The sequence below is a fragment of the Bombina bombina genome, chromosome 1, assembly GCF_027579735.1.
Source record: "Bombina bombina isolate aBomBom1 chromosome 1, aBomBom1.pri, whole genome shotgun sequence".
Classification (NCBI taxonomy): Eukaryota; Metazoa; Chordata; class Amphibia; order Anura; family Bombinatoridae; genus Bombina; species Bombina bombina.
In genome coordinates this window covers 1,350,562,759-1,350,588,817 of record NC_069499.1, presented here as the reverse complement: position 1 = coordinate 1,350,588,817, position 26,059 = coordinate 1,350,562,759, and the positions used below count along the sequence as shown (strand labels likewise).

Below are 26,059 nucleotides of genomic sequence, written 5' to 3'. Positions count from 1 at the left end.
TTAATAACCCAAAGCTGCATAATATATTTGTGTTGGCCATCATAAATTAATAAACAAGAACTACTAAAAATAACCGGATAAATTCAAATAACAATTAACCTACACAATATCTAAAATGGAAGCTGTCATTCCAAGACTAAACTTTGTAAAAATTATGAAGTGCTAATAAAGCTTTGATTTAATCCGATGATATAAATAAATAACGTGAACATAAAATGCTTTTAAAACAAACAATATACTTTGCTAGAATTGAATTTGGAAGGAAGGGGGCGAGATCTACACAGACTAATAGCTGCTGTATTTTGTTTGAGCACAGTTGCACCATTTATATCTTCTGGCCTGTTCTACATCTGCTCCTCTACCTGGGGAACCTCCTTTCTCCGCTTGCTTCTTTGAGGAGGTTGCATCTTGGTCTGCTCTTCTTCCTCTTCCACATCTGGCAACGTTATCTCTTCAAATCCATCAAACTACAAAAGTAGATGAAGAACCAAAAACAATCATAACTATCCAACCCTAACACTGTTATCATACTTTCTCATACTTCAATTAGAATTTATAATTGAGTACCATAATAATGGGATCATGTGTGGTTCACAATACAACTACAATCGACTGAAACTAACCATACTTCAATACAGGTATCAAATTCTTCATATACAACAACCAAGACAAGTTATACATTCATTGCACAGATATAGTTTTCTCTTTAAACAACAATCAAAATTAAACATAATGAATTGTTCACTCACTTGCGTTCATACCAGACTAGTTGTAACTCGCAGCACTAACTGTGAATATGGCATAAGTTCAGCATTGTACTCAAAATAACAATCGTCTAAATTGTGTTTTATATACTCTATACAGTTTAATAAATCTATGCTTGCTTGGAAACTTCCGGGTCCATTTTAGGTTGGATTTTTGTTTTTCTTTGAGTCATAGCTCATTGAAGGGACACTAAACCCAAATTTTTTCTTTCATTATTCAGATGGAGAATCCAATTTAAAAAAAAGTTTCCAATTTACTTCTATTGTCAAATTTGCTTTGTTCTCGTGTTATTCTTTGTTGAAGAGATACCTGAAGCACTACATGACAGGAAATAGTGCTGCCATCTAGTGCTCTTGCTAATGTATAACATTGTTGCAAAACTGCTGCTATATAGTGCAGCTAACACGTGCACACTCCTGAGCTTACATTCCTGCTTTTCAACAAAAGATAACAAAAAACGAGGAAAATGTGATAATAGAAGTAAATTGGAAACTTGTTTGAAATGGTATGTTCTATCTGAATTATGAAAGGAAAAGTGTGGGCTTGATGTCCCTTTTAAGTGTGAGTACAGTTCTAGTTGAAAAGATACCCTGATATGGATAGATTTTCCCTCACATTACAATCCTGGTAGTGGCACTATATCTTTACACTGAAACAATACAACTGGCTCTGAATTAATGGCATAAATGTAACACTAATCCCTTGACACTAGTGGAACATGTTTTTTACACTAAATCCAAAGCCAATTGTAGCTATAACTGAAACTGGCAACTGGTCTTTGTATTTCAGAAGCATTTATTACTAACCATTCACTGACAGAAGAACCACATTTATCTCATACTACAACCAAAACAGAAAAACTTTCCTATTACAAGTACGGTATAGTCTTCACACCTAAAACATTTATAGACACCCATAAATACTGGAATCAAGTACACTTCAAGTCATCATAAAGAATTAGCAATCTGCTCAATCAATCACCTCTTGAATTTCCAAACTAATTCCCCATGCTCCTTGAATTCTCTTACACAGGGCTTGAAACCCCCAGAAGACAAGGAGTCATCAAAGGTCCTAGATTTCACTCCTTAACGTTGGATAATGGCACATATCTAAACACCATATTCTACATGCCAACTGTCTATTACTGGCATCAGTGTTAATTTCCACTCCTTTTAAATTTCCTGCCCTTCACCTAAAATATTTTATTATTATTTTTGTCTCTCCATCATTTTACCCCTAACTTTGCAATTTATTCTCTTAAAATCAACATAAACTTTTCTCACTAACCTTGTATACTTTTTCCTCTGTCCAGTTCATGACTTCAAAGTCTCCCAAGCGACTGGCTGGAGGTCTTAGCTGGTCAAAGAAGAGTGAAAACTCATCCTGTAGATGATTGTGTCCCTTCAGTAGCTGCCACATTTGAGCCTTCAACTGCAGGACAAAAAGGACACAGATCATAATACAACAACAAACAGAAAATGGGACTGAATGATTACCAACAAATTCTTTCCTACATATTCAGTACTAATGGACATTAGCTTGTACAGACTTGAGAGATATGGACTTATGTAAGCCAAGAGTAAGCCATAAACCCTCCCTCCTTGTTTCTTACATAGTCAATCTGGAGGAGAGGGAGACAAGAAGAAGGAATTGCAGTAAAACAGACTGCACTTACAGCACAAAAACAGAATTTATGTTTACCTGATAAATTACTTTCTCCAACGGTGTGTCCGGTCCACGGCGTCATCCTTACTTGTGGGATATTCTCTTCCCCAACAGGAAATGGCAAAGAGCCCAGCAAAGCTGGTCACATGATCCCTCCTAGGCTCCGCCTACCCCAGTCATTCGACCGACGTTAAGGAGGAATATTTGCATAGGAGAAACCATATGGTACCGTGGTGACTGTAGTTAAAGAAAATAAATTATCAGACCTGATTAAAAAAACCAGGGCGGGCCGTGGACCGGACACACCGTTGGAGAAAGTAATTTATCAGGTAAACATAAATTCTGTTTTCTCCAACATAGGTGTGTCCGGTCCACGGCGTCATCCTTACTTGTGGGAACCAATACCAAAGCTTTAGGACACGGATGAAGGGAGGGAGCAAATCAGGTCACCTAAATGGAAGGCACCACGGCTTGCAAAACCTTTCTCCCAAAAATAGCCTCAGAAGAAGCAAAAGTATCAAACTTGTAAAATTTGGTAAAAGTGTGCAGTGAAGACCAAGTCGCTGCCCTACATATCTGATCAACAGAAGCCTCGTTCTTGAAGGCCCATGTGGAAGCCACAGCCCTAGTGGAATGAGCTGTGATTCTTTCGGGAGGCTGCCGTCCGGCAGTCTCGTAAGCCAATCTGATGATGCTTTTAATCCAAAAAGAGAGAGAGGTAGAAGTTGCTTTTTGACCTCTCCTTTTACCGGAATAAACAACAAACAAGGAAGATGTTTGTCTAAAATCCTTTGTAGCATCTAAATAGAATTTTAGAGCGCGAACAACATCCAAATTGTGCAACAAACGTTCCTTCTTTGAAACTGGTTTCGGACACAGAGAAGGTACGATAATCTCCTGGTTAATGTTTTTATTAGAAACAACTTTTGGAAGAAAACCAGGTTTAGTACGTAAAACCACCTTATCTGCATGGAACACCAGATAAGGAGGAGAACACTGCAGAGCAGATAATTCTGAAACTCTTCTAGCAGAAGAAATTGCAACTAAAAACAAAACTTTCCAAGATAATAACTTAATATCAACGGAATGCAAGGGTTCAAACGGAACCCCCTGAAGAACTGAAAGAACTAAATTGAGACTCCAAGGAGGAGTCAAAGGTTTGTAAACAGGCTTAATTCTAACCAGAGCCTGAACAAAGGCTTGAACATCTGGCACAGCGGCCAGCTTTTTGTGAAGTAACACAGACAAGGCAGAATCTGTCCCTTCAGGGAACTTGCAGATAATCCTTTTTCCAATCCTTCTTGAAGGAAGGATAGAATCCTAGGAATCTTAACCTTGTCCCAAGGGAATCCTTTAGATTCACACCAACAGATATATTTTTTCCAAATTTTGTGGTAAATCTTTCTAGTTACAGGCTTTCTGGCCTGAACAAGAGTATCGATAACAGAATCTGAGAATCCTCGCTTCGATAAGATCAAGCGTTCAATCTCCAAGCAGTCAGCTGGAGTGAAACCAGATTCGGATGTTCGAACGGACCCTGAACAAGAAGGTCTCGTCTCAAAGGTAGCTTCCAAGGAGGAGCCGATGACATATTTACCAGATCTGCGTACCAAGTCCTGCGTGGCCACGCAGGAGCTATCAAGATCACCGACGCCCTCTCCTGATTGATCCTGGCTACCAGCCTGGGGATGAGAGGAAACGGCGGGAACACATAAGCTAGTTTGAAGGTCCAAGGTGCTACTAGTGCATCCACTAGAGCCGCCTTGGGATCCCTGGATCTGGACCCGTAGCAAGGAACTTTGAAGTTCTGACGAGAGGCCATCAGATCCATGTCTGGAATGCCCCACAGCTGAGTGACTTGGGCAAAGATTTCCGGATGGAGTTCCCACTCCCCCGGATGCAATGTCTGACGACTCAGAAAATCCGCTTCCCAATTTTCCACTCCTGGGATGTGGATAGCAGACAGGTGGCAGGAGTGAGACTCCGCCCATAGAATGATTTTGGTCACTTCTTCCATCGCCAGGGAACTCCTTGTTCCCCCCTGATGGTTGATGTACGCAACAGTTGTCATGTTGTCTGATTGAAACCGTATGAACTTGGCCCTCGCTAGCTGAGGCCAAGCCTTGAGAGCATTGAATATCGCTCTCAGTTCCAGAATATTTATCGGTAGAAGAGATTCTTCCCGAGACCAAAGACCCTGAGCTTTCAGGGATCCCCAGACCGCGCCCCAGCCCATCAGACTGGCGTCGGTCGTGACAATGACCCACTCTGGTCTGCGGAATGTCATCCCTCGTGACAGGTTGTCCAGGGACAGCCACCAACGGAGTGAGTCTCTGGTCCTCTGATTTACTTGTATCTTCGGAGACAAGTCTGTATAGTCCCCATTCCACTGACTGAGCATGCACAGTTGTAATGGTCTTAGATGAATGCGTGCAAAAGGAACTATGTCCATTGCCGCTACCATTAACCCGATCACTTCCATGCACTGAGCTATGGAAGGAAGAGGAACGGAATGGAGTATCCGACAAGAGTCTAGAAGTTTTGTTTTTCTGGCCTCTGTCAGAAAAATCCTCATTTCTAAGGAGTCTATTATTGTTCCCAAGAAGGGAACCCTTGTTGACGGAGATAGAGAACTCTTTTCCACGTTCACTTTCCATCCGTGAGATCTGAGAAAGGCCAGGACAATGTCCGTGTGAGCCTTTGCTTGAGGAAGGGACGACGCTTGAATCAAAATGTCGTCCAAGTAAGGTACTACAGCAATGCCCCTTGGTCTTAGCACAGCTAGAAGGGACCCTAGTACCTTTGTGAAAATCCTTGGAGCAGTGGCTAATCCGAAAGGAAGCGCCACGAACTGGTAATGTTTGTCCAGGAATGCGAACCTCAGGAACCGATAATGTTCCTTGTGGATAGGAATATGTAGATACGCATCCTTTAAATCCACCGTGGTCATGAATTGACCTTCCTGGATGGAAGGAAGAATAGTTCGAATGGTTTCCATCTTGAACGATGGAACCTTGAGAAACTTGTTTAAGATCTTGAGATCTAAGATTGGTCTGAACGTTCCCTCTTTTTTGGGAACTATAAACAGATTGGAGTAGAACCCCATCCCTTGTTCTCTTAATGGAACGGGATGAATCACTCCCATTTTTAACAGGTCTTCTACACAATGTAAGAATGCCTGTCTTTTTATGTGGTCTGAAGACAACTGAGACCTGTGGAACCTCCCCCTTGGGGGAAGTCCCTTGAATTCCAGAAGATAACCTTGGGAGACTATTTCTAGCGCCCAAGGATCCAGAACATCTCTTGCCCAAGCCTGAGCGAAGAGAGAGAGTCTGCCCCCCACCAGATCCGGTCCCGGATCGGGGGCCAACATTTCATGCTGTCTTGGTAGCAGTGGCAGGTTTCTTGGCCTGCTTTCCCTTGTTCCAGCCTTGCATTGGTCTCCAAGCTGGCTTGGCTTGAGAAGTATTACCCTCTTGCTTAGATGACGTAGCACTTTGGGCTGGTCCATTTCTACGAAAGGGACGAAAATTAGGTTTATTTTTTGCCTTGAAAGGCCGATCCTGAGGAAGGGCGTGGCCCTTACCCCCAGTGATATCCGAGATAATCTCTTTCAAGTCAGGGCCAAACAGCGTTTTCCCCTTGAAAGGAATGTTAAGTAGCTTGTTCTTGGAAGACGCATCAGCCGACCAAGATTTCAACCAAAGCGCTCTGCGTGCCACAATAGCAAACCCAGAATTCTTAGCCGCTAACCTAGCCAATTGCAAAGTGGCGTCTAGGGTGAAAGAATTAGCCAATTTGAGAGCATTGATTCTGTCCCTAATCTCCTCATAAGGAGGAGAATCACTGTCGACCGCCTTTATCAGCTCATCGAACCAGAAACATGCGGCTGTAGCGACAGGGACAATGCATGAAATTGGTTGTAGAAGGTAACCCTGCTGAACAAACATCTTTTTAAGCAAACCTTCTAATTTTTTATCCATAGGATCTTTGAAAGCACAACTATCCTCTATGGGTATAGTGGTGCGTTTGTTTAAAGTGGAAACCGCTCCCTCGACCTTGGGGACTGTCTGCCATAAGTCCTTTCTGGGGTCGACCATAGGAAACAATTTTTTAAATATGGGGGGAGGGACGAAAGGAATACCGGGCCTTTCCCATTCTTTATTAACAATGTCCGCCACCCGCTTGGGTATAGGAAAAGCTTCTGGGAGCCCCGGCACCTCTAGGAACTTGTCCATTTTACATAGTTTCTCTGGGATGACCAACTTGTCACAATCATCCAGAGTGGATAATACCTCCTTAAGCAGAATGCGGAGATGTTCCAACTTAAATTTAAATGCAATCACATCAGGTTCAGCTTGTTGAGAAATGTTCCCTGAATCAGTAATTTCTCCCTCAGACAAAACCTCCCTGGCCCCATCAGACTGAGTTAGGGGCCCTTCAGAAATATTAATATCAGCGTCGTCATGCTCTTCAGTATCTAAAACAGAGCAGTCGCGCTTACGCTGATAAGTGTTCATTTTGGCTAAAATGTTTTTGACAGAATTATCCATTACAGCCGTTAATTGTTGCATAGTAAGGAGTATTGGCGCGCTAGATGTACTAGGGGCCTCCTGAGTGGGCAAGACTCGTGTAGACGAAGGAGGGAATGATGCAGTACCATGCTTACTCCCCTCACTTGAGGAATCATCTTGGGCATCATTGTCATTGTCACATAAATCACATTTATTTAAATGAATAGGAATTCTGGCTTCCCCACATTCAGAACACAGTCTATCTGGTAGTTCAGACATGTTAAACAGGCATAAACTTGATAACAAGTACAAAAAACGTTTTAAAATAAAACCGTTACTGTCACTTTAAATTTTAAACTGAACACACTTTATTACTGCAAATGCGAAAAAACATGAAGGAATTGTTCAAAATTTACTAAATTTTCACCACAGTGTCTTAAAGCCTTAAAAGTATTGCACACCAAATTTGGAAGCTTTAACCCTTAAAATAACGGAACCGGAGCCGTTTTGAACATTAACCCCTTTACAGTCCCTGGTATCTGCTTTGCTGAGACCCAACCAAGCCCCAAGGGGAATACGATACCAAATGACGCCTTCAGAAAGTCTTTTCTAAGTATCAGAGCTCCTCTCACATGCGACTGCATGCCATGCCTCTCAAAAACAAGTGCGCAACACCGGCGCGAAAATGAGACTCTGCCTATGCTTTGGGAAAGCCCCTAAAGAATAAGGTGTCTAAAACAGTGCCTGCCGATATTATTATATCAAAATACCCAGATAAAATGATTCCTCAAGGCTAAATATGTGTTAATAATCAATCGATTTAGCCCAAAAAAAGTCTACAGTCTTAATAAGCCCTTTTTGAAGCCCTTATTTACAATCGTAATAAACATGGCTTACCGGATCCCAGAGGGAAAATGACAGCTTCCAGCATTACATCGTCTTGTTAGAATGTGTCATACCTCAAGCAGCAAGAGACTGCTCACTGTTCCCCCAACTGAAGTTAATTGCTCTCAACAGTCCTGTGTGGAACAGCCATGGATTTTAGTGACGGTTGCTAAAATCATTTTCCTCATACAAACAGAAATCTTCATCTCTTTTCTGTTTCTGAGTAAATAGTACATACCAGCACTATTTCAAAATAACAAACTCTTGATTGAATAATAAAAACTACAGTTAAACACTAAAAAACTCTAAGCCATCTCCGTGGAGATGTTGCCTGTACAACGGCAAAGAGAATGACTGGGGTAGGCGGAGCCTAGGAGGGATCATGTGACCAGCTTTGCTGGGCTCTTTGCCATTTCCTGTTGGGGAAGAGAATATCCCACAAGTAAGGATGACGCCGTGGACCGGACACACCTATGTTGGAGAAATAGAGAAAGCCATGTTTGGGGTTTCACGTGGTGCTGTTGGTAAGAATGAAATTATGTTAAGTCTAAGAACAGTAAATGAAGGGGACCCAACTTTATAGAGCAAAAGACTGCAATACTATTCTGCCAAACACTGCCCCTGTCATGCAGAACAAATAAAAGGTTGTCACTTTACACAAATAATCTACTCATTTTCCACATTCATTAGCCCAATCCTCTTCACTTTTTTCATTAAAATAAGAAGCTCAAAGCAATAGCAAGCTACCTATATGCAACAAAGATGAGACACAGGGAAGGTATGGGAAAACCATTGGCTTATACAAGTCCCTACTACTTCACATATTTGGGAAACTTAAATATTTAAATTGACACAAAAGAGTGTGTGAATAAAAAAGTGTGTTTGGGCCCCCCCCCAAATAACACAGAGAATGTCTTAGAGAAAAGTTACCTTGCTGATCTCTTGCTCAGGGCACTCAGCACAGTTCTGTAGCAGCTTGATAATTTTCTGGTAATGAGATGGATTCTCCAGGAAGCTGATCTCAAGCTGACGTAGGAACTTACGGCTCTTATCAAAGGCTTGCTGCTCCTCAAACTGAGGGAGGAAAACATGTGAGGCAACGGTCTCTGAGGTGTGAAGTGATAGCACAAACACATTTGATACCACTGTAGCACTGAAGTGTGTCATTAGTTTTAGTGTGTGCTCATTAGCTGTAATGTGACATATTGCACATCACTCACTACAGTTAGTTTGCCTTAGTATGAGTCCTATTGTGCACTACCATTAACAATATGTTTCACAGTGTTTGTGCGTGTGTGTGTGCACCATTAACTGTACTGATATCCCAAACTCCTGGATCAGGAAATAGCTTAAATCAGAAAATATATTGATCACTATACATAAAATATGAATTAATTTACAAGTGTTTGCTATACTAAAGATAAATCAGTCTCTTAAAAGACTAATACAATAGAATTACATAATAAACAGGTGAATAAAATAAAACTGAACATTTTCAAAATTTACTTCAATTTGCCGGCCCCTGCACCATATTACAGCCATCAACCAATCACAGACTCATATATACTGTGGACTCTTGCACATACTCAGTAGTAGCTGGTGCCTTAGAAAGTGTGCATTGAAAAAGGCTGTACACCATTTCATAATGGAAGTAAATCATAAAGTATTTTACAACCGTATGAGTCATGAAAGTTTAATTTTGACTTTAGTATCTTTTTAATATTCGAATAGACATTTTTAATTATGTAGCATTAGTTTTACACCCAATTGGAGTGGGTAAAAACTTACCAAAAATCTTCAAACTCCTACTTTTCCTCTGTAAATACATGCCCCCCCCCTTTCAGGGCACCAGGTCAAAAAGAAAATGTATTGTTTGTGTGCTTGCTTGATATGGAAAGAGAAGAGGACACAAAGGGTATAGCGGTGCCTGAAGTTTAGAATTTAATAAAATAAACCGTCTGAAAATAAGGGTGGGTCGTAGACTCTCCATGCCAGGAAAGAAAATAATTTATCAGGTAAGCATAAATTTTGTTTTAGCTAGAGGACACAGAATGGAAAGGGAGGGAGAACCTAAACGGAAGGAACCACTGCTTGAAGAACTTTCCTCCCAAAGGAAGCCTTAGCAGAGGCAAAAACATAGAATTTATAAAACTTGGAAAAAGTATGTAAAGAGGATCAAGTGGCCGCCTTGCAAATTTGTTCCATAGAAGCTTGGTTTTTAAATGCCCAGGAAAGAGAGACAGCTCTGGTTGAATGAGCCGTAATCCTCTCAGGAGGCTGATGTCCAGCTGTCTCGTAGGCCATTTGAATGACATTTCGTAACCAAAAAGAGAGAGTAGTAGAAGTGGCTTTCTGGCCTTTACGTTTGCCAGAAAAAACAACAAAAAGGGCAGAAGTTTGCCAGAAATCCGTAGTAGCCTGCAAATAGAATTTTAAAGCACGAACTCTATCCAAGTTATGTGATGGGAAACCGGGTTAGGACAAAAATAAGGCACGTCAATTTCCTGATTGATATTACGGTCTGAAACCACCTTGGGAAGAAAAGAAAATTTATGCTTACCTGATAAATTTATTTCTTTTTTGACACGATGAGTCCACGGATCATTTTAATTACTAATGGGATATTCACCTCCTGGTCAGCAGGAGGAGGCAAAGAGCACCACAGCAGAGCTGTTAAATAGCTCCTCCTTTCCCTCCCACTCCAGTCATTCGACCGAAGTTAGGAAGAGAAAGGAAAAGCCAAGGAGCAGAGGTGTCTGAAGTTTACAATAACCCACAACCTGTCTAAAAGAACAGGGCGGGCCGTGGACTCATCGTGTCAAAAAAGAAATCAATTTATCAGGTAAGCATAAATTTTCTTTTCTTTTTTAAGAGTCCATGGATCATCTTAATTACTAATGGGATTCAATACCCAAGCTAGAGTACACAGATGATACGGGAGGGACAAGACAGGGAACCTAAACTGAAGGCACCACTGCTTGAAGAACCTTTCTTCCAAAATCGGCCTCAGCCTAGGCAAAAGTGTCAAACTTTAAAAAAGTATGAAGAGAGGACCAAGTTTCAGCATTGTAAATCTGTTCCACAGAAGCTACATTTGTGGACGTCCATTAGGAAGCAAAAGCCCTCATGGAATGAGCCGTAACTCTCTCTGGAGACTGCTGTCCAGCAGTCTCATATGTGAAATGATAGTAGTAGTAGATGGCGCTGGTCTATTGAGTGATTTTCTCTAGTAAGTGAAGAGAAAAAAGGCTTGATGCATATATTGAAGCCAATTAATATGGGCGCAGTATACTCGCTCCATAAGATGAATCTTTACAGCTGAAAGGGAACGTAGCGTCAGATGGCAAGAGTCCACAGGTTCCTGGAGTCAAATACTGAATTTTCAGGTTTATCCAAAAGTGGACTATAAATGAATAGAGACCCAAATGACAAAAGTATCCAGTGTATAATTGAAAAAATGTAGTAACTTACTCCATAAATAAGGAGATTCCAGCTCAGCACAGCAAAACAAGATCTTGACAATCTTTCAACAAAGGATAAAAGGTTTTATTTGCTCAACGCGTTTCAACGTATTACACGTCTATCAAGAGCATACATTAAAACAAGTAAAACAGGTAAGTAAAACCAAGTATTGAACACTCAATACTTGGTTTTACTTACCTGTTTTACTTGTTTTAATGTATGCTCTTGATAGACGTGTAATACGTTGAAACGCGTTGAGCAAATAAAACCTTTTATCCTTTGTTGAAAGATTGTCAAGATCTTGTTTTGCTGTGCTGAGCTGGAATCTCCTTATTTATGGAGTAAGTTACTACATTTTTTCAATTATACACTGGATACTTTTGTCATTTGGGTCTCTATTCATTTATAGTCCACTTTTGGATAAACCTGAAAATTCAGTATTTGACTCCAGGAACCTGTGGACTCTTGCCATCTGACACTACGTTCCGTTTCAGCTGTAAAGATTCATCTTATGGAGTGAGTATACTGCACCCATATTAATTGGCTTCAATATATGCATCAAGCAGTTTTTCTCTTCACTTACTAGAGAAAATCACTCAATAGACCAGCGCCATCTACTACTACTATCTATCTATACACAGTCACAAGGGAGAGACTGCAAGAAGGCTGCGGTCTGACCTAAAGGAGAGTATCAGTTCTTAGTTCATTTGTACAGAATATTGTGTGTTTTTTTCCATCTTGCACCTCTGTATATTGTTTTCCTTTTCATATGTGAAATGGAAGATACTCTTCAGCCAAAAAGAAAAAGAAGTAGCCATAGCTTTTGTCCCTTGCGTTTTCCTGAGAAAACCACAAACAAGAAGACTGACGACAGTCCTTAGTCGCCTGCAGGAAAAACCTTAAAGCACGGACCACGACCAAATTGAACAGAAGTCTTTCCTTCTGAGAAAAAGGATTAGGACACAAGAAAAGAACAATAATCTCCTGATTAATGTTCCGATCAGAAACAACCTTAGGAAAAAATCCGAAGCTAGAACGTAAAACTACTTTATCTGAATGTAAGTCGAATAAAGAGACTCATACTGAAATGCCGAGAGCACTGACACTCTCCGAGCAGAAGAAAAAACAACAAGAAAAAACTTTCCAAGATAACTCAATATCTAAAGGAAAGAATAGAATAGAACTCTGAAAACTAAAATCAGACTCCATGGAGGAGTAACTGTATGAACACAGGCCTGATCCTGACCAAGGCCTGAAAAAATGATTGTACATCTGGGACATTTACCAGACGTTTGTGTAACAAAAGAGAGAAAAACAGGGTTTTTACCTTTTGAACTTGACAATAAATCTTCCTCCAACCCTCTTGGAGAAAAGACAAAATTCTAGGAATCCTATCTACTCCCTGAGTAGTGAATGGATTCACACCAATAGAGATATTTACGCCATATCGTATGATAAATTTGACTAATAACAGGTTTTCGAGCCTGAATCATGGTCACAATAACCAAGTAAAAAAAAAACCTGCTTGGATAATAAGTGTTCAATCTCCAAGCAGTCAGTTTCATATAAACCAGATTTGGGTGAAGGAGGGGCCCATGAATTAGAAGGTCCTTCCTCAACGGAAGCCTCCATGATGGCAGAGATGACATGTCCATCTGTATACCAAATCCCACAAGGCAAAGTCGGTGCTATGAGGATCACCGAAGCACTCTCCTGCTGGATTCGAGCAATAGCCCGAAGAAGAAAAGCAAACAGAGGAAAAAACTGGAGAACACTTCCGGATGGAGTTCCCACTCCCCTGGATGAGAGGACTGCCTGCGCAAGAAATCCGCCTCCCAAATGTTCCACCCCTGGGATGTAGCTCGCCAACAGGCAGCAAGAATGGGCCTCCGCCCAGTGACTTATTTTGGATACCTCTGTCATCGCTAAGGGACTCCTTGTTCCTCCCTGATGATTGATGTAAGAGACTGACACCATTTTGATCCACTGGAACCTGATAAACTGGACTGAGGCTAACTGAGGCCAGGCCAGAAGAACATAGTAGATCGTTCTCAGCTCCAGAATATTTATAGGAAAATAAGACTCTGGCTGAGTCCAAACCCCCTGAGCCCTTAGGGAGCCCCAGACTGCTCCCCACCCTAGAAGGCTGGCGTCTGTTGACACAAATACCCAAGATGGTCTGCGAAAGCAGGTTCCCCTGTGAGAGATAATCCAGAGACAACCACCATCGAAGAGAATCCCTTGTCTCCTGCTCCAGTAGTATTCGAGGAGACAAATCTGTATAATCTCTGATCCATTGCCTGACCATGCTTAACTGCAGAGGTCTGAGATGGAACCAAGCAAACGGGATGATGTCCATTGCCGCCACCATCAGCCCGATTACCTCCATGCACTAAGCCACTGAAAGCCGAGGAGTGGACTAAATGACTAAAGAAGTATCGATAATCTCCGATTTCCTGACCTTCAGTCAGAAAAACCTTAACTGATACGGAATCTATAATGGTTCCCAAGAAAGTTACCCTTGTGCATGGAACTAATGAACTCTTTTACAAATTTACGTTCCACCCGAAAGACCACGGGAAGGAAAACACCAATTCTGTGTGAAAACTTGCTAGCTGTAAGGATGGCACCTGGACTAGAATGTCGTCCAGATAGGACGCTACTGCAATGCCCCGTAACCAAAGCACCTCCAACAGCGCTCCCAGAGTCTTCATGAAAACTCTGAGAGCTGAGGCAAGACCGAAAGGAAGAGCCACGAACTTGACCCTCTTGGATCAAGGGAAGAATGGAACGAATAGTTGCCATCTTGAAGGACGGTACACTAAGAAAATCTGTTTAGACTCTTGAGATCTAAAAAGTGGTCTGAAGGTTCCCTCTTTTTTGGAAACCACAAACCGATTGGTATAAAAAAAAAACAGACTCAGTACCTGTATTAGAACTGGACCGATAATTCCCAGTTCTAAGATGTCTCTTACGCAGTTGTAAGAATGCTTTTCCTTTTCTGATCTGCAGATAATCTTGAAAGCAGAAACCTGTCCAATTTGAATCACTGGAACACTATTTTCTATTGCCCAGGAATTCTGAACATCTCGAACCCAAGCCTGAACGAAGACTGAAAGTCTGCTCCCTGCAAGATCCGATCCCGGATCGGGGGCATGTCCTTCATGCTGTCTTTGATTCAACAGTAGACAATTTTTTTATTTTTTTTAAATTCTTTAAAATTTCAAAGGAGATTATTTCCATCAAGCCAGGTTCTAACAAGGTCTTCCCCCTGTAATGAATCGTTAAAAGCTTAGACTTAGAGCATTGATCCGTAGAACAAGGCTCTGTCAGGGTGCCAGGAATCAGACTGAGACGAGAAGTGCAAAAATAATCACAACTTTATTAATAGCAACAAAAAAATAATAAAAAGTCCACAAGTCAAATAACAAGCCAGGAGTCAAAACCAGAGCTGGTAGTCAGACGAGTCGAGTCAGGAGCCAAAGCGAATAGTCAGACGAGCCGGAATCAGGAACAAGAAAAACAGCAGAGTCAGGAACAAGGACGTCAGGTAGCCAGGTAATACACAGGAACTCTCACAAACAGGTCTGAGACAACGCAAAGGCAAAGCATACTGAACAGAGGCCCTTTAAATAATAAGTGATGACATCACAATTCTGAGACTGCATCCTGTCTCACATGGATGATGCACACCAGTCTGGTCATAAAAGGAAGTGCAAGAAGTGAGCAGCATCCCCCATAATGCACCATAGTCAGGAAGAAAGTTGAGTAAAATGGCTGCCAGCAGAACATGGCAAACACAACAGGGGAAAACCCTGACAGGCTCTAACCAAAAGGCTCTGTGAGCTGGAACAGAGAAACCTGAAACCTATGCTCCCATTTTGATAATTTGAAGGGAAGAGTTTGAAATAAAGGAATTAGCCAATTTGAAAGCCTTTATCCTATCCTGGATTTTATCCAGGGGAGTTTCTGACTTAATAGCATCAGACAACGCATCAAACCAATATGGCGTTGCACTAGTAACGGTAGTAAAGTACACAGCTGGATGCCATTGTATGCCCTGGTGTACATCCCTTTTCTAATTTTCGTCTATAGGACCTTTGAAAAATCCAACTATCCTCTAAGGATATAGTAGTTCTCTTAGCTAAGCTGGAAACTACTCCTTTCACCCTAGGGAATGTTTGCCCAGCCTCCTTAGTGGAGTCGGTTATGGGAAACATCTCTTTAAGTATAGGGAATGCAGTCTTTTCCATTCCTTATAACTTACTGGACGCACTAGGATAGATTACACCGGTATAGTTGGAGTCATCCAGGGTAGCTAAAACCTGCTAAAGTACCAAATGAAGGTGTTAAAGCTAAGGAACTGGAAGAAAAAACAACCTCAGGATTAAATAAAGATATTATTCATCTGAGACTGAGAATTTTCTCTCATATAATGCTGAAGTATCTTCCTCTAACAGGGAAGAACCATTCGGAATAGCAACTACTGAATCCAGCGCCTAAAACGATTGAAAATAATTCCTCTAGTAATGTTATCTTCCACATGGGAAAAACATAGAATGCATGAGATGCAGAGAAACTCCGGACGGAGTATGAGAGGAAGCGCAGGCCACTGCATGTGGGCCATAACATTTTGTGGACACTATAGGTTTGTGGCATAAAGTGACCATTGTCAACATACTCCCAAACAGCAAACGCCTTAAAAGGAGAAGGTTCAGAAAAAAGAGTGTAATTTTTTAATAAAAATTGACACAAAAAATGTTACTGTCTCTTTAAATCTGTGTTCAGAAACAATCCAATTAGTATTTTAACATTGCTGTTAATAGACATCGCCATGTACTTTAAAGAAGCAATGTGTTGTGCAGCAATTCCATATGAAAATTGCAAGGAACCGCAGAGCACTGCATGTGGGCCATAACAAAAAAATTTAGGACACTATAGGAGAAATTTGTGGCATAGATTGACCAATGTCAACAGACTCCTAAACAGCAATCGCTTTAGAAGGAGGATTTATGATAAAAATTGACACATAAAAAAACGTTACTGTCTCTTTAAATTTTAAAGTAACATTATCTTTTGTGTGCTTTTGTTCCATCCTAAGTCACAAAGGATGAATTAAACAAAACAACTGAAATTATTTTAATAAAAATAACTACTTGTTACTTGTTACTTTCTCTTTAAATTTTAAAAGCAACATTATTTTTTGTGTGCTTTTCTCTTTAAATTTCAAACTGTCACCTTTTCATTATGCGTGCAGGATTGAAATAAATTAGTAAACAAACATTGCTGGACCTACTGAACCTCAGATATTGTGCTGAGGTGCCCATCTGTCCAATGTATAAATGCCATAAAACTCAGAGAATGCAATTTTAAACCGTTTGAAATTTTCATGGATAAACGATTTACTTAAGTCTGATACTGAACGTTTCATAGTACTAACTGCACCTGCATGAAGCAATAAAAACACTAAAAAACATAATTTATGCTTACCTGATAAATTCCTTTCTCCTGTAGTGTAGTCAGTCCACGGGTCATCCATTACTTATGGGATATTAACTCCTCCCCAACAGGAAGTGCAAGAGGATCACCCAAGCAGAGCTGCTATATAGCTCCTCCCCTCTACGTCACACCCAGTCATTCGACCGAAAACCAAACGAGAAAGGAGAAACTATAGGGTGCAGTGGTGACTGGAGTATAATGTAAAATTTAGACCTGCCATAAAAAACAGGGCGGGCCGTGGACTGACTACACTACAGGAGAAAGGAATTTATCAGGTAAGCATAAATTATGTTTTCTCCTGTTAAGTGTAGTCAGTCCACGGGTCATCCATTACTTATGGGATACCAATACCAAAGCTAAAGTACACGGATGACGGGAGGGACAGGCAGGATCTTTATACGGAAGGAACCACTGCCTGAAGAACCTTTCTCCCAAAAACAGCCTCCGAAGAAGCAAAAGTGTCAAATTTGTAAAATTTGGAAAAAGTATGAAGAGAAGACCAAGTTGCAGCCTTGCAAATCTGTTCAACAGAGGCCTCATTCTTAAAGGCCCAAGTGGAAGCCACAGCACTAGTAGAATGAGCTGTAATCCTTTCAGGAGGTTGCTGTCCAGCAGTCTCATAGGCTAAACGTATTATGCTACGAAGCCAAAAGGATAGAGAGGTAGCAGATGCTTTTTGACCTCTCCTCTGTCCAGAATAAACGACAAAAAGGGAAGAAGTTTGACGAAAATCTTTAGTTGCCTGTAAATAAAATTTCAGGGCACGGACTACGTCTAGATTGTGCAGAAGTCGTTCCTTCTTTGAAGAAGGGTTAGGGCACAATGATGGAAGAACAATCTCTTGATTGATATTCTTGTTAGTGACTACCTTAGGTAAGAACCCAGGTTTAGTACGCAGAACTACCTTATCTGAATGAAAAATCAGATAAGGAGAATCACAATGTAAGGCTGATAACTCAGAGACTCTACGAGCCGAGGAAATAGCCATTAAAAACAGAACTTTCCAAGATAACAGCTTGATATCAATGGAATGAAGGGGTTCAAACGGAACACCCTGTAAAACGTTAAGAACTAAGTTTAAGCTCCACGGTGGAGCTACAGTCTTAAACACAGGCTTAATCCTAGCCAAAGCCTGACAAAAAGCCTGAACGTCTGGAACTTCTGACAGAAGTTTGTGTAAAAGGATGGACAGAGCTGAGATCTGTCCCTTTAAAGAACTTGCAGATAAACCCTTTTCTAAACCTTCTTGTAGAAAAGACAATATCCTAGGAATCCTAACCTTACTCCATGAGTAACTCTTGGATTCGCACCAGTGTAAGTATTTACGCCATATCTTATGGTAAATTTTCCTGGTAACAGGTTTCCTAGCCTGTATTAAAGGTATCAATTACTGACTCCGAAAATCCACGCTTTGATAAAATCATGCGTTCAATTTCCATGCAGTCAGCTTCAGAGAAATTAGATTTTGATGTTTGAAAGGACCCTGAATTAGAAGGTCCTGTCTCAGAGGCAGAGACCAAGGTGGACAGGATGACATGTCCACTAGATCTGCATACCAGGTCCTGCGTGGCCACGCAGGCGCTATTAGAATCACCGATGCTTTCTCCTGTTTGATCCTGGCAATCAAACGAGGAAGCATCGGGAAGGGTGGAAACACATAAGCCATCCTGAAGGTCCAAGGTGCTGTCAAAACATCTATCAGGACCGCTCCCGGGTCCCTGGACCTGGACCCGTAACAAGGAAGCTTGGCGTTCTGGCAAGACGCCATGAGATCCATATCTGGTTTGCCCCAACGTCGAAGTATTTGGGCAAAGACCTCCGGATGAAGTTCCCACTCCCCCGGATGAAAAGTCTGGCGACTTAGGAAATCCGCCTCCCAGTTCTCCACTCCTGGGATGTGGATCGCTGACAGGTGGCAAGAGTGAGACTCTGCCCAGCGAATTATCTTTGATACTTCCATCATCGCTAGGGAACTCCTTGTCCCTCCCTGATGGTTGATGTAAGCCACAGTCGTGATGTTGTCCGACTGAAACCTGATGAACCTCAGAGTTGCTAACTGAGGCCAAGCCAGAAGGGCATTGAGAACTGCTCTCAATTCCAGAATGTTTATTGGAAGGAGACTCTCCTCTTGAGTCCATGATCCCTGAGCCTTCAGGGAATTCCAGACAGCGCCCCAACCTAGTAGGCTGGCGTCTGTTGTTACAATTGTCCAGTCTGGCCTGCTGAAGGGCATCCCCCTGGACAGATGTGGCCGAGAAAGCCACCATAGAAGAGAATCTCTGGTCTCTTGATCCAGATTCAGCTTAGGGGACAAATCTGAGTAATCCCCATTCCACTGACTTAGCATGCACAATTGCAGCGGTCTGAGATGCAGGCGTGCAAAAGGAACTATGTCCATTGCCGCTACCATTAAGCCGATTACCTCCATGCATTGAGCCACTGACGGGTGTTGAATGGAATGAAGGACACGGCAAGCATTTAGAAGCTTTGTTAACCTGTCCTCTGTCAGGTAAATTTTCATTTCTACAGAATCTATAAGAGTCCCCAAGAAGGGAACTCTTGTGAGTGGTAAGAGAGAACTCTTCTCCTCATTCACTTTCCACCCATGCGACCTTAGAAATGCCAGTACTAACTCTGTATGAGACTTGGCAGTTTGGAAGCTTGACGCTTGTATCAGAATGTCGTCTAGGTACGGAGCTACCGAAATTCCTCGCGGTCTTAGTACCGCCAGAAGAGAGCCCAGAACCTTTGTAAAGATTCTTGGAGCCGTAGCCAACCCGAAGGGAAGAGCTACAAACTGGTAATGCCTGTCTAGGAAGGCAAACCTTAGATACCGGTAATGTTCTTTGTGAATCGGTATGTGAAGGTAAGCATCCTTTAAATCCACTGTGGTCATGTACTGACCTCTTTGGATCATGGGTAAGATTGTCCGAATAGTTTCCATTTTGAACGATGGAACTCTTAGGAATTTGTTTAGGATCTTTAAATCCAATATTGGTCTGAAGGTTCCCTCTTTTTTGGGAACCACAAACAGATTTTAGTAAAACCCTTGTCCGTGTTCCGACCGCGGAACTGGGTGGATCACTCCCATTAGTAAAAGGTCTTGTACACAGCGTAGAAACGCCTCTTTCTTTATCTGGTTTGTTGACAACCTTGAAAGGTGAAATCTCCCTTGTGGAGGAGAAGCTTTGAAGTCCAGAAGATATCCCTGAGATATGATCTCCAACGCCCAGGGATCCTGGACATCTCTTGCCCAAGCCTGGGCGAAGAGAGAGAGTCTGCCCCCCACTAGATCCGTTTCCGGATCGGGGGCCCTCACTTCATGCTGTCTTAGGGGCAGCAGCAGGTTTTCTGGCCTGCTTGCCCTTGTTCCAGGTCTGGTTAGGTTTCCAGCCTTGTCTGTAGCGAGCAACAGCTCCTTCCTGTTTTGGAGCAGAGGAAGTTGATGCTGCTCCTGCCTTGAAGTTACGAAAGGCACGAAAATTAGACTGTCTAGCCCTAGGTTTGGCTCTGTCTTGAGGCAGGGCATGGCCTTTACCTCCCGTAATATCAGCGATAATTTCTTTCAAACCGGGCCCGAATAAAGTCTGCCCCTTGAAAGGTATGTTAAGTAATTTAGATTTAGAAGTTACATCAGCTGACCAGGATTTTAGCCACAGCGCTCTGCGTGCCTGAATGGCGAATCCGGAATTCTTAGCCGTAAGTTTAGTTAAATGTACTACGGCATCAGAAATAAATGAATTAGCTAGCTTAAGGGTTTTAAGCTTGTGTGTAATCTCATCTAATGGCGCTGAGTCAAGGGTCTCTTCCAGAGACTCAAACCAAAATGCTGCCGCAGCCGTGACAGGCGCAATGCATGCAAGGGGTTGCAATATAAAACCTTGTTGAACAAACATTTTCTTAAGGTAACCCTCTAACTTTTTATCCATTGGATCTGAAAAGGCACAGCTATCCTCCACCGGGATAGTGGTACGCTCAGCTAAAGTAGAAACTGCTCCCTCCACCTAAGGGACCGTTTGCCATAAGTCCCGTGTGGTGGCGTCTATTGGAAACATTTTTCTGAATATAGGAGGGGGTGAGAAAGGCACACCGGGTCTATCCCACTCCTTAGTAACAATTTCAGTAAGTCTCTTAGGTATAGGAAAAACGTCAGTACTTGTCGGTACCGCAAAATATTTATCCAACCTACACATTTTCTCTGGGATTGCAACTGTGTTACAATCATTCAGAGCCGCTAACACCTCCCCTAGTAATACACGGAGGTTTTCCAGCTTAAACTTAAAATTTGAAATGTCTGAATCCAGTTTATTTGGATCAGATCCGTCACCCGCAGAATGAAGCTCTCCGTCCTCATGTTCTGCAAATTGTGACGCAGTATCAGACATGGCCCTAGCATTATCAGCGCACTCTGTTCTCACCCCAGAGTGATCTCGTTTACCCCTAAGTTCTGGCAATTTAGACAAAACTTCAGTCATAACATTAGCCATGTCTTGTAGAGTGATTTGTAATGGCCGCCCTGATGTACTTGGCGTTACAATATCACGCACCTCCTGAGCGGGAGATGCAGGTACTGACACGTGAGGCAAGTTAGTCGGCATAGCTTCCCCCTCGTTGTCTGGTGAATGTTGCTTAACATGTACAGATTGACTTTTATTTAAAGTAGCATCAATGCAATTAGTACATAAATTAGGATTAGTTATAGAAACCAAATTTTCACAGTAAAAGCATAAATTTAGCAAAGGATTGCACTCATTAGCAATGGATGATTAACCCTTAATATCAGAAAAAACGGATAACAATTGGAAATATAAGCGTTTTTATCACAGTCAAAGCACAGTCTCACAGGTCTGCTGTGAGTGATTACCTCCCTCAAAACTAGTTTTGAAGACCCCTGAGCTCTGTGGAGACGTCCTGGATCATGCAGGGAGAAAAAGGCAGACTGTGACTGAATTTCTGATGCGTAGTAAAAGCGCCAAAATAGGCCCCTCCCACTCACAATACAACAGTGAGGGAAGCTCAGTAAACTGTTTTAATTCAAAACAAACGACAGCCATGTGGAAAATAACGCCCAAAACAATTTTTCACCAAGTACCTCAGATAATTAAACGATTTAACATGCCAGCAAACGTTTAAAATCTAATTTATGAAATGTCATTAAAAGCCTGCTGCTAGTCGCTCACACTGCAAGTTAGGCTAAAAGTTATATGCATACAGTATTTTCCCAGTGAAGTGCCATTCCCCAGAAATACTTAAGTGTAAACATACATACATATCAGCCTGATACCAGTTGCTACTACTGCATTTAAGGCTGTACTTACATTATATCGGTATTAGCAGTATTTTCTCAGTCAATTCCATTCCTTAGAAAATAATATACTGCAACATACCTCTTTGCAGGTGAACCTGCCCGCTGTCCCCTGATCTGAAGTTACCTCACTCCTCAGAATGGCCGAGAACAGCAAATGGATCTTAGTTACGTCCGCTAAGATCATACACAAAACTCAGGTAGATTCTTCTTCAAATTCTGCCTGAGAAGAAAACAACACACTCCGGTGCCGTTTAAAATAACAAACTTTTGATTGAAGATATAAAAACTAAGTTTAATCACCACAGTCCTCTCACACATCCTATCTATTAGTTGGGTGCAAGAGAATGACTGGGTGTGACGTAGAGGGGAGGAGCTATATAGCAGCTCTGCTTGGGTGATCCTCTTGCACTTCCTGTTGGGGAGGAGTTAATATCCCATAAGTAATGGATGACCCGTGGACTGACTACACTTAACAGGAGAAAGCTGTGTTAAATGCTCTGCCCTCCGGTATCGTAATGGAGGTGGAGAGCGCAATCCAACAAAGTCTCGACATAGCTCCGCCCCTCGTGGGCGTGACAGCACTCCATCTCCGGGCACCCTGATTGACTGTGCCCTGATAGAGGAAATGAGCCCAAAATTGGTGCCAAAGTCAAATCCGCCCAACGTGGGCGTCACAGCACTCAATCTCCCGGTCGCAATTAAGATCTTATAGATCGGACACCGGGAGCTAGATTAACTTATACAAAATGTGATAAATTGGAGCCGAGTATGCTACCGCATGTCAGGTAGCTCTAGCGCCCAAAAGAGTGACCCAAAACACTTATTTCTGAGACCTTTATTATAATGTCCCAAGTGATTGATGTTCCCGAGTATCGCCACATAAATCCTTTTTAGCCACAGTGCCTGACAAAAACTGTGATGTTGTAGGATCCCCTCCCCTATATAAGACTAGGAGGTTAACGTCCTAATACAAGAGATATATATCAATCAAATGCACTTCCTCTGAGGTTCCCAGACCCAGAATAAAAAGTTGGCACTTACCTTTAAAATCTGCCCGACAGCAGGGCAGCTCCACAGGTTTAAGAGGTCCTCTCCCTCCCATAGCCCTGTGGAATAAGATAAGCCTGAGTTAAATGTGCTTAGGCTATCAAGATAAGGGCAGCATAAATGTATGGGAGGCACAGTGAGAATTATGTCCCACAAGTTCCCATTGCTCTAAAGCCACCAATAGCTCTACTGTAGAGACTGATATGGACTATGGCTACACCCTGGAACAAAGCAGCACTCTCTGGCACTACTTTAAAAATAACAAACTCTTGATTGAAGAATATTTAACTAACACCTCACTTTACCTCTTCCTATCACTAACGTAGGCAAACAGAATGACTGGGAGGAGCTATTTAACAGCTCTGCTGTGGTGCTCTTTGCCTCCCTTCTGCTGACCAGGAGGTGAATATCCCATTAGTAATTAAGATGATCCGTGGACTCATCGTGTTTTAAAAAAGAAAACCCAATTTGGTACGAAGGATAGCAGAAGAGATGGCCAGTAAAAACAAAACTTTCCAAGATAATAACTTAATATCAACAGAGTGCATAGGCTCAAACAGAGCCTTTTGCAGAACCCTAAGACACCATCTTCGCACATCTCCATGATGTACAAAGGCAAAGAATGACTGGGGGATTGTGGGATATAGGAGGGATACTTAAAGCTTTGCTGTGGTGTTCTTTACCTCCTCCTGGTAGCCAGGAGTTGAATTCCCACTAGTAATTGGAATGGATTTGTGGACTCTCCATGCGATTGGAAAGAAAGGGTTAATTATTTTAACAAAAGTACCATGCAAAGGTTTTTATTTCTGTAATGTATCCAATAGTTAAATAATTTTTTTTTTATATATTATGTCACCTACCAGTCCACACTCCAGGGCTTCCTCAGGAAGCAGGAAGGCAGCAAAGTCTTTGAGAAGCTGTGGCCAATCCTGGAGGAGCTCTCGTATGCTCTTATAGAGATCTACTGCAGTGCGTTGCTGTCTGCATAACTCAAACTGATAAATCAGCTGCAGAAAATCCTCATATTTACCTTGTACAGAGCTGAGGGCCTCACGTACCTACACAAAGACAGGACAAGCTGTTAACCAACCATGACAACCAACACTTTGAATAAGCAAAGTGGGAAATAGAGCTCAATGACAATCTGCCCATAAAAACATAATTTATGCTTACCTGATAAATTTATTTCTCTTGTAGTGTATCCAGTCCACGGATCATCCATTACTTATGGGATATTAACTCCTCCCCAACAGGAAGTGCAAGAGGATTCACCCAGCAGAGCTGCTATATAGCTCCTCCCCTAACTGCCATTACCAGTCATTCGACCGAAAACATGCAGAGAAAGGAAAACCATAGGGTACAGTGGTGACTGTAGTTTAATGGAAAAATTACCTGCCTTAAAGTGACAGGGCGGGCCGTGGACTGGATACACTACAAGAGAAATAAATTTATCAGGTAAGCATAAATTATGTTTTCTCTTGTTAAGTGTATCCAGTCCACGGATCATCCATTACTTATGGGATACCAATACCAAAGCTAAAGTACACGGATGACGGGAGGGACAGGCAGGCTCTTTATACGGAAGGAACCACTGCCTGAAGAACCTTTCTCCCAAAAACAGCCTCCGAAGAAGCAAAAGTGTCAAATTTGTAAAATTTGGAAAAAGTATGAAGAGAAGACCAAGTTGCAGCCTTGCAAATCTGTTCAACAGAAGCCTCATTCTTAAAGGCCCAAGTGGAAGCCACAGCTCTAGTAGAATGTGCTGTAATTCTTTCAGGAGGCTGCTGTCCAGCAGTCTCATAGGCTAACCGTATTATGCTACGAAGCCAAAAGGAGAGAGAGGTAGCCGAAGCTTTTTGACCTCTCCTCTGACCAGAATAAACGACAAACAGGGAAGACGTTTGTCGAAAATCCTTAGTTGCCTGTAGATAAAATTTCAGGGCACGGACTACATCTAGATTGTGTAGCAGACGTTCCTTTTTCGAAGAAGGATTAGGACACAAAGATGTAACCACAATCTCTTGATTGATATTCCTGTTAGTGACCACCTTAGGTAGGAACCCAGGTTTAGTACGCAGAACTACCTTGTCTGAATGAAAAATCAGATAAGGAGAATCACAATGTAAGGCAGATAACTCAGAGACTCTTCGAGCCGAGGAAATCGCCATTAAAAACAGAACTTTCCAAGATAACAACTTGATATCAATGGAATGAAGGGGTTCAAACGGAACCCCCTGTAAAACATTAAGAACTAATTTCAAACTCCATGGTGGAGCAACAGTTTTAAACACAGGCTTGATCCTAGCTAAAGCCTGACAAAAAGCTTGAACGTCCGGAACTTCTGACAGACGTTTGTGTAAAAGAATGGACAGAGCTGAAATCTGTCCCTTTAAGGAACTAGCGGATAAACCCTTTTCTAAACCTTCTTGTAGAAAAGGCAATATCCTCGGAATCCTAACCTTACTCCATGAGTAACTCTTGGATTCGCACCAATATAAGTATTTGCGCCATATCTTATGGTAAATCTTTCTGGTAACAGGCTTCCTAGCCTGTATTAAGGTATCAATAACTGACTCAGAAAAACCACGTTTTGATAAAATCAAGTGTTCAATTTCCAAGCAGTCAGCTTCAGAGAAATTAGATTTTGATGTTTGAAGGGACCCTGGATCAGAAGGTCCTGTTTCAGAGGTAGCGACCAAGGTGGACAGGATGACATGTCCACTAGATCTGCATACCAAGTCCTGCGTGGCCATGCAGGCGTTATTAGAATCACTGATGCTCTCTCCTGTTTGATTCTGGCAATCAATCGAGGAAGCATCGGGAAGGGTGGAAACACATAAGCCATCCCGAAGGTCCAAGGTGCTGTCAAAGCATCTATCAGAACCGCTCCCGGATCCCTGGATCTGGACCCGTA

The 26,059-nt window shown here is 42.0% G+C and overlaps 1 protein-coding gene across 1 annotated transcript in view; it reads right to left on the bottom strand.

The window, feature by feature from the left end:
• Positions 1 to 26,059, bottom strand: part of GON4L (gon-4 like) — a 186,117-nt gene that overhangs the window by 107,258 nt on the left and 52,800 nt on the right. Inside the window, exons 6-9 of the mRNA XM_053703162.1 lie at positions 24,006 to 24,203; positions 8,760 to 8,903; positions 2,053 to 2,196; positions 363 to 467 (exon numbers count right to left, since the gene is read on the bottom strand). Of these exons, the coding sequence (XP_053559137.1) occupies positions 363 to 467; positions 2,053 to 2,196; positions 8,760 to 8,903; positions 24,006 to 24,203 (591 nt within the window). The remainder of the gene's footprint in view (positions 1 to 362; positions 468 to 2,052; positions 2,197 to 8,759; positions 8,904 to 24,005; positions 24,204 to 26,059) is intronic.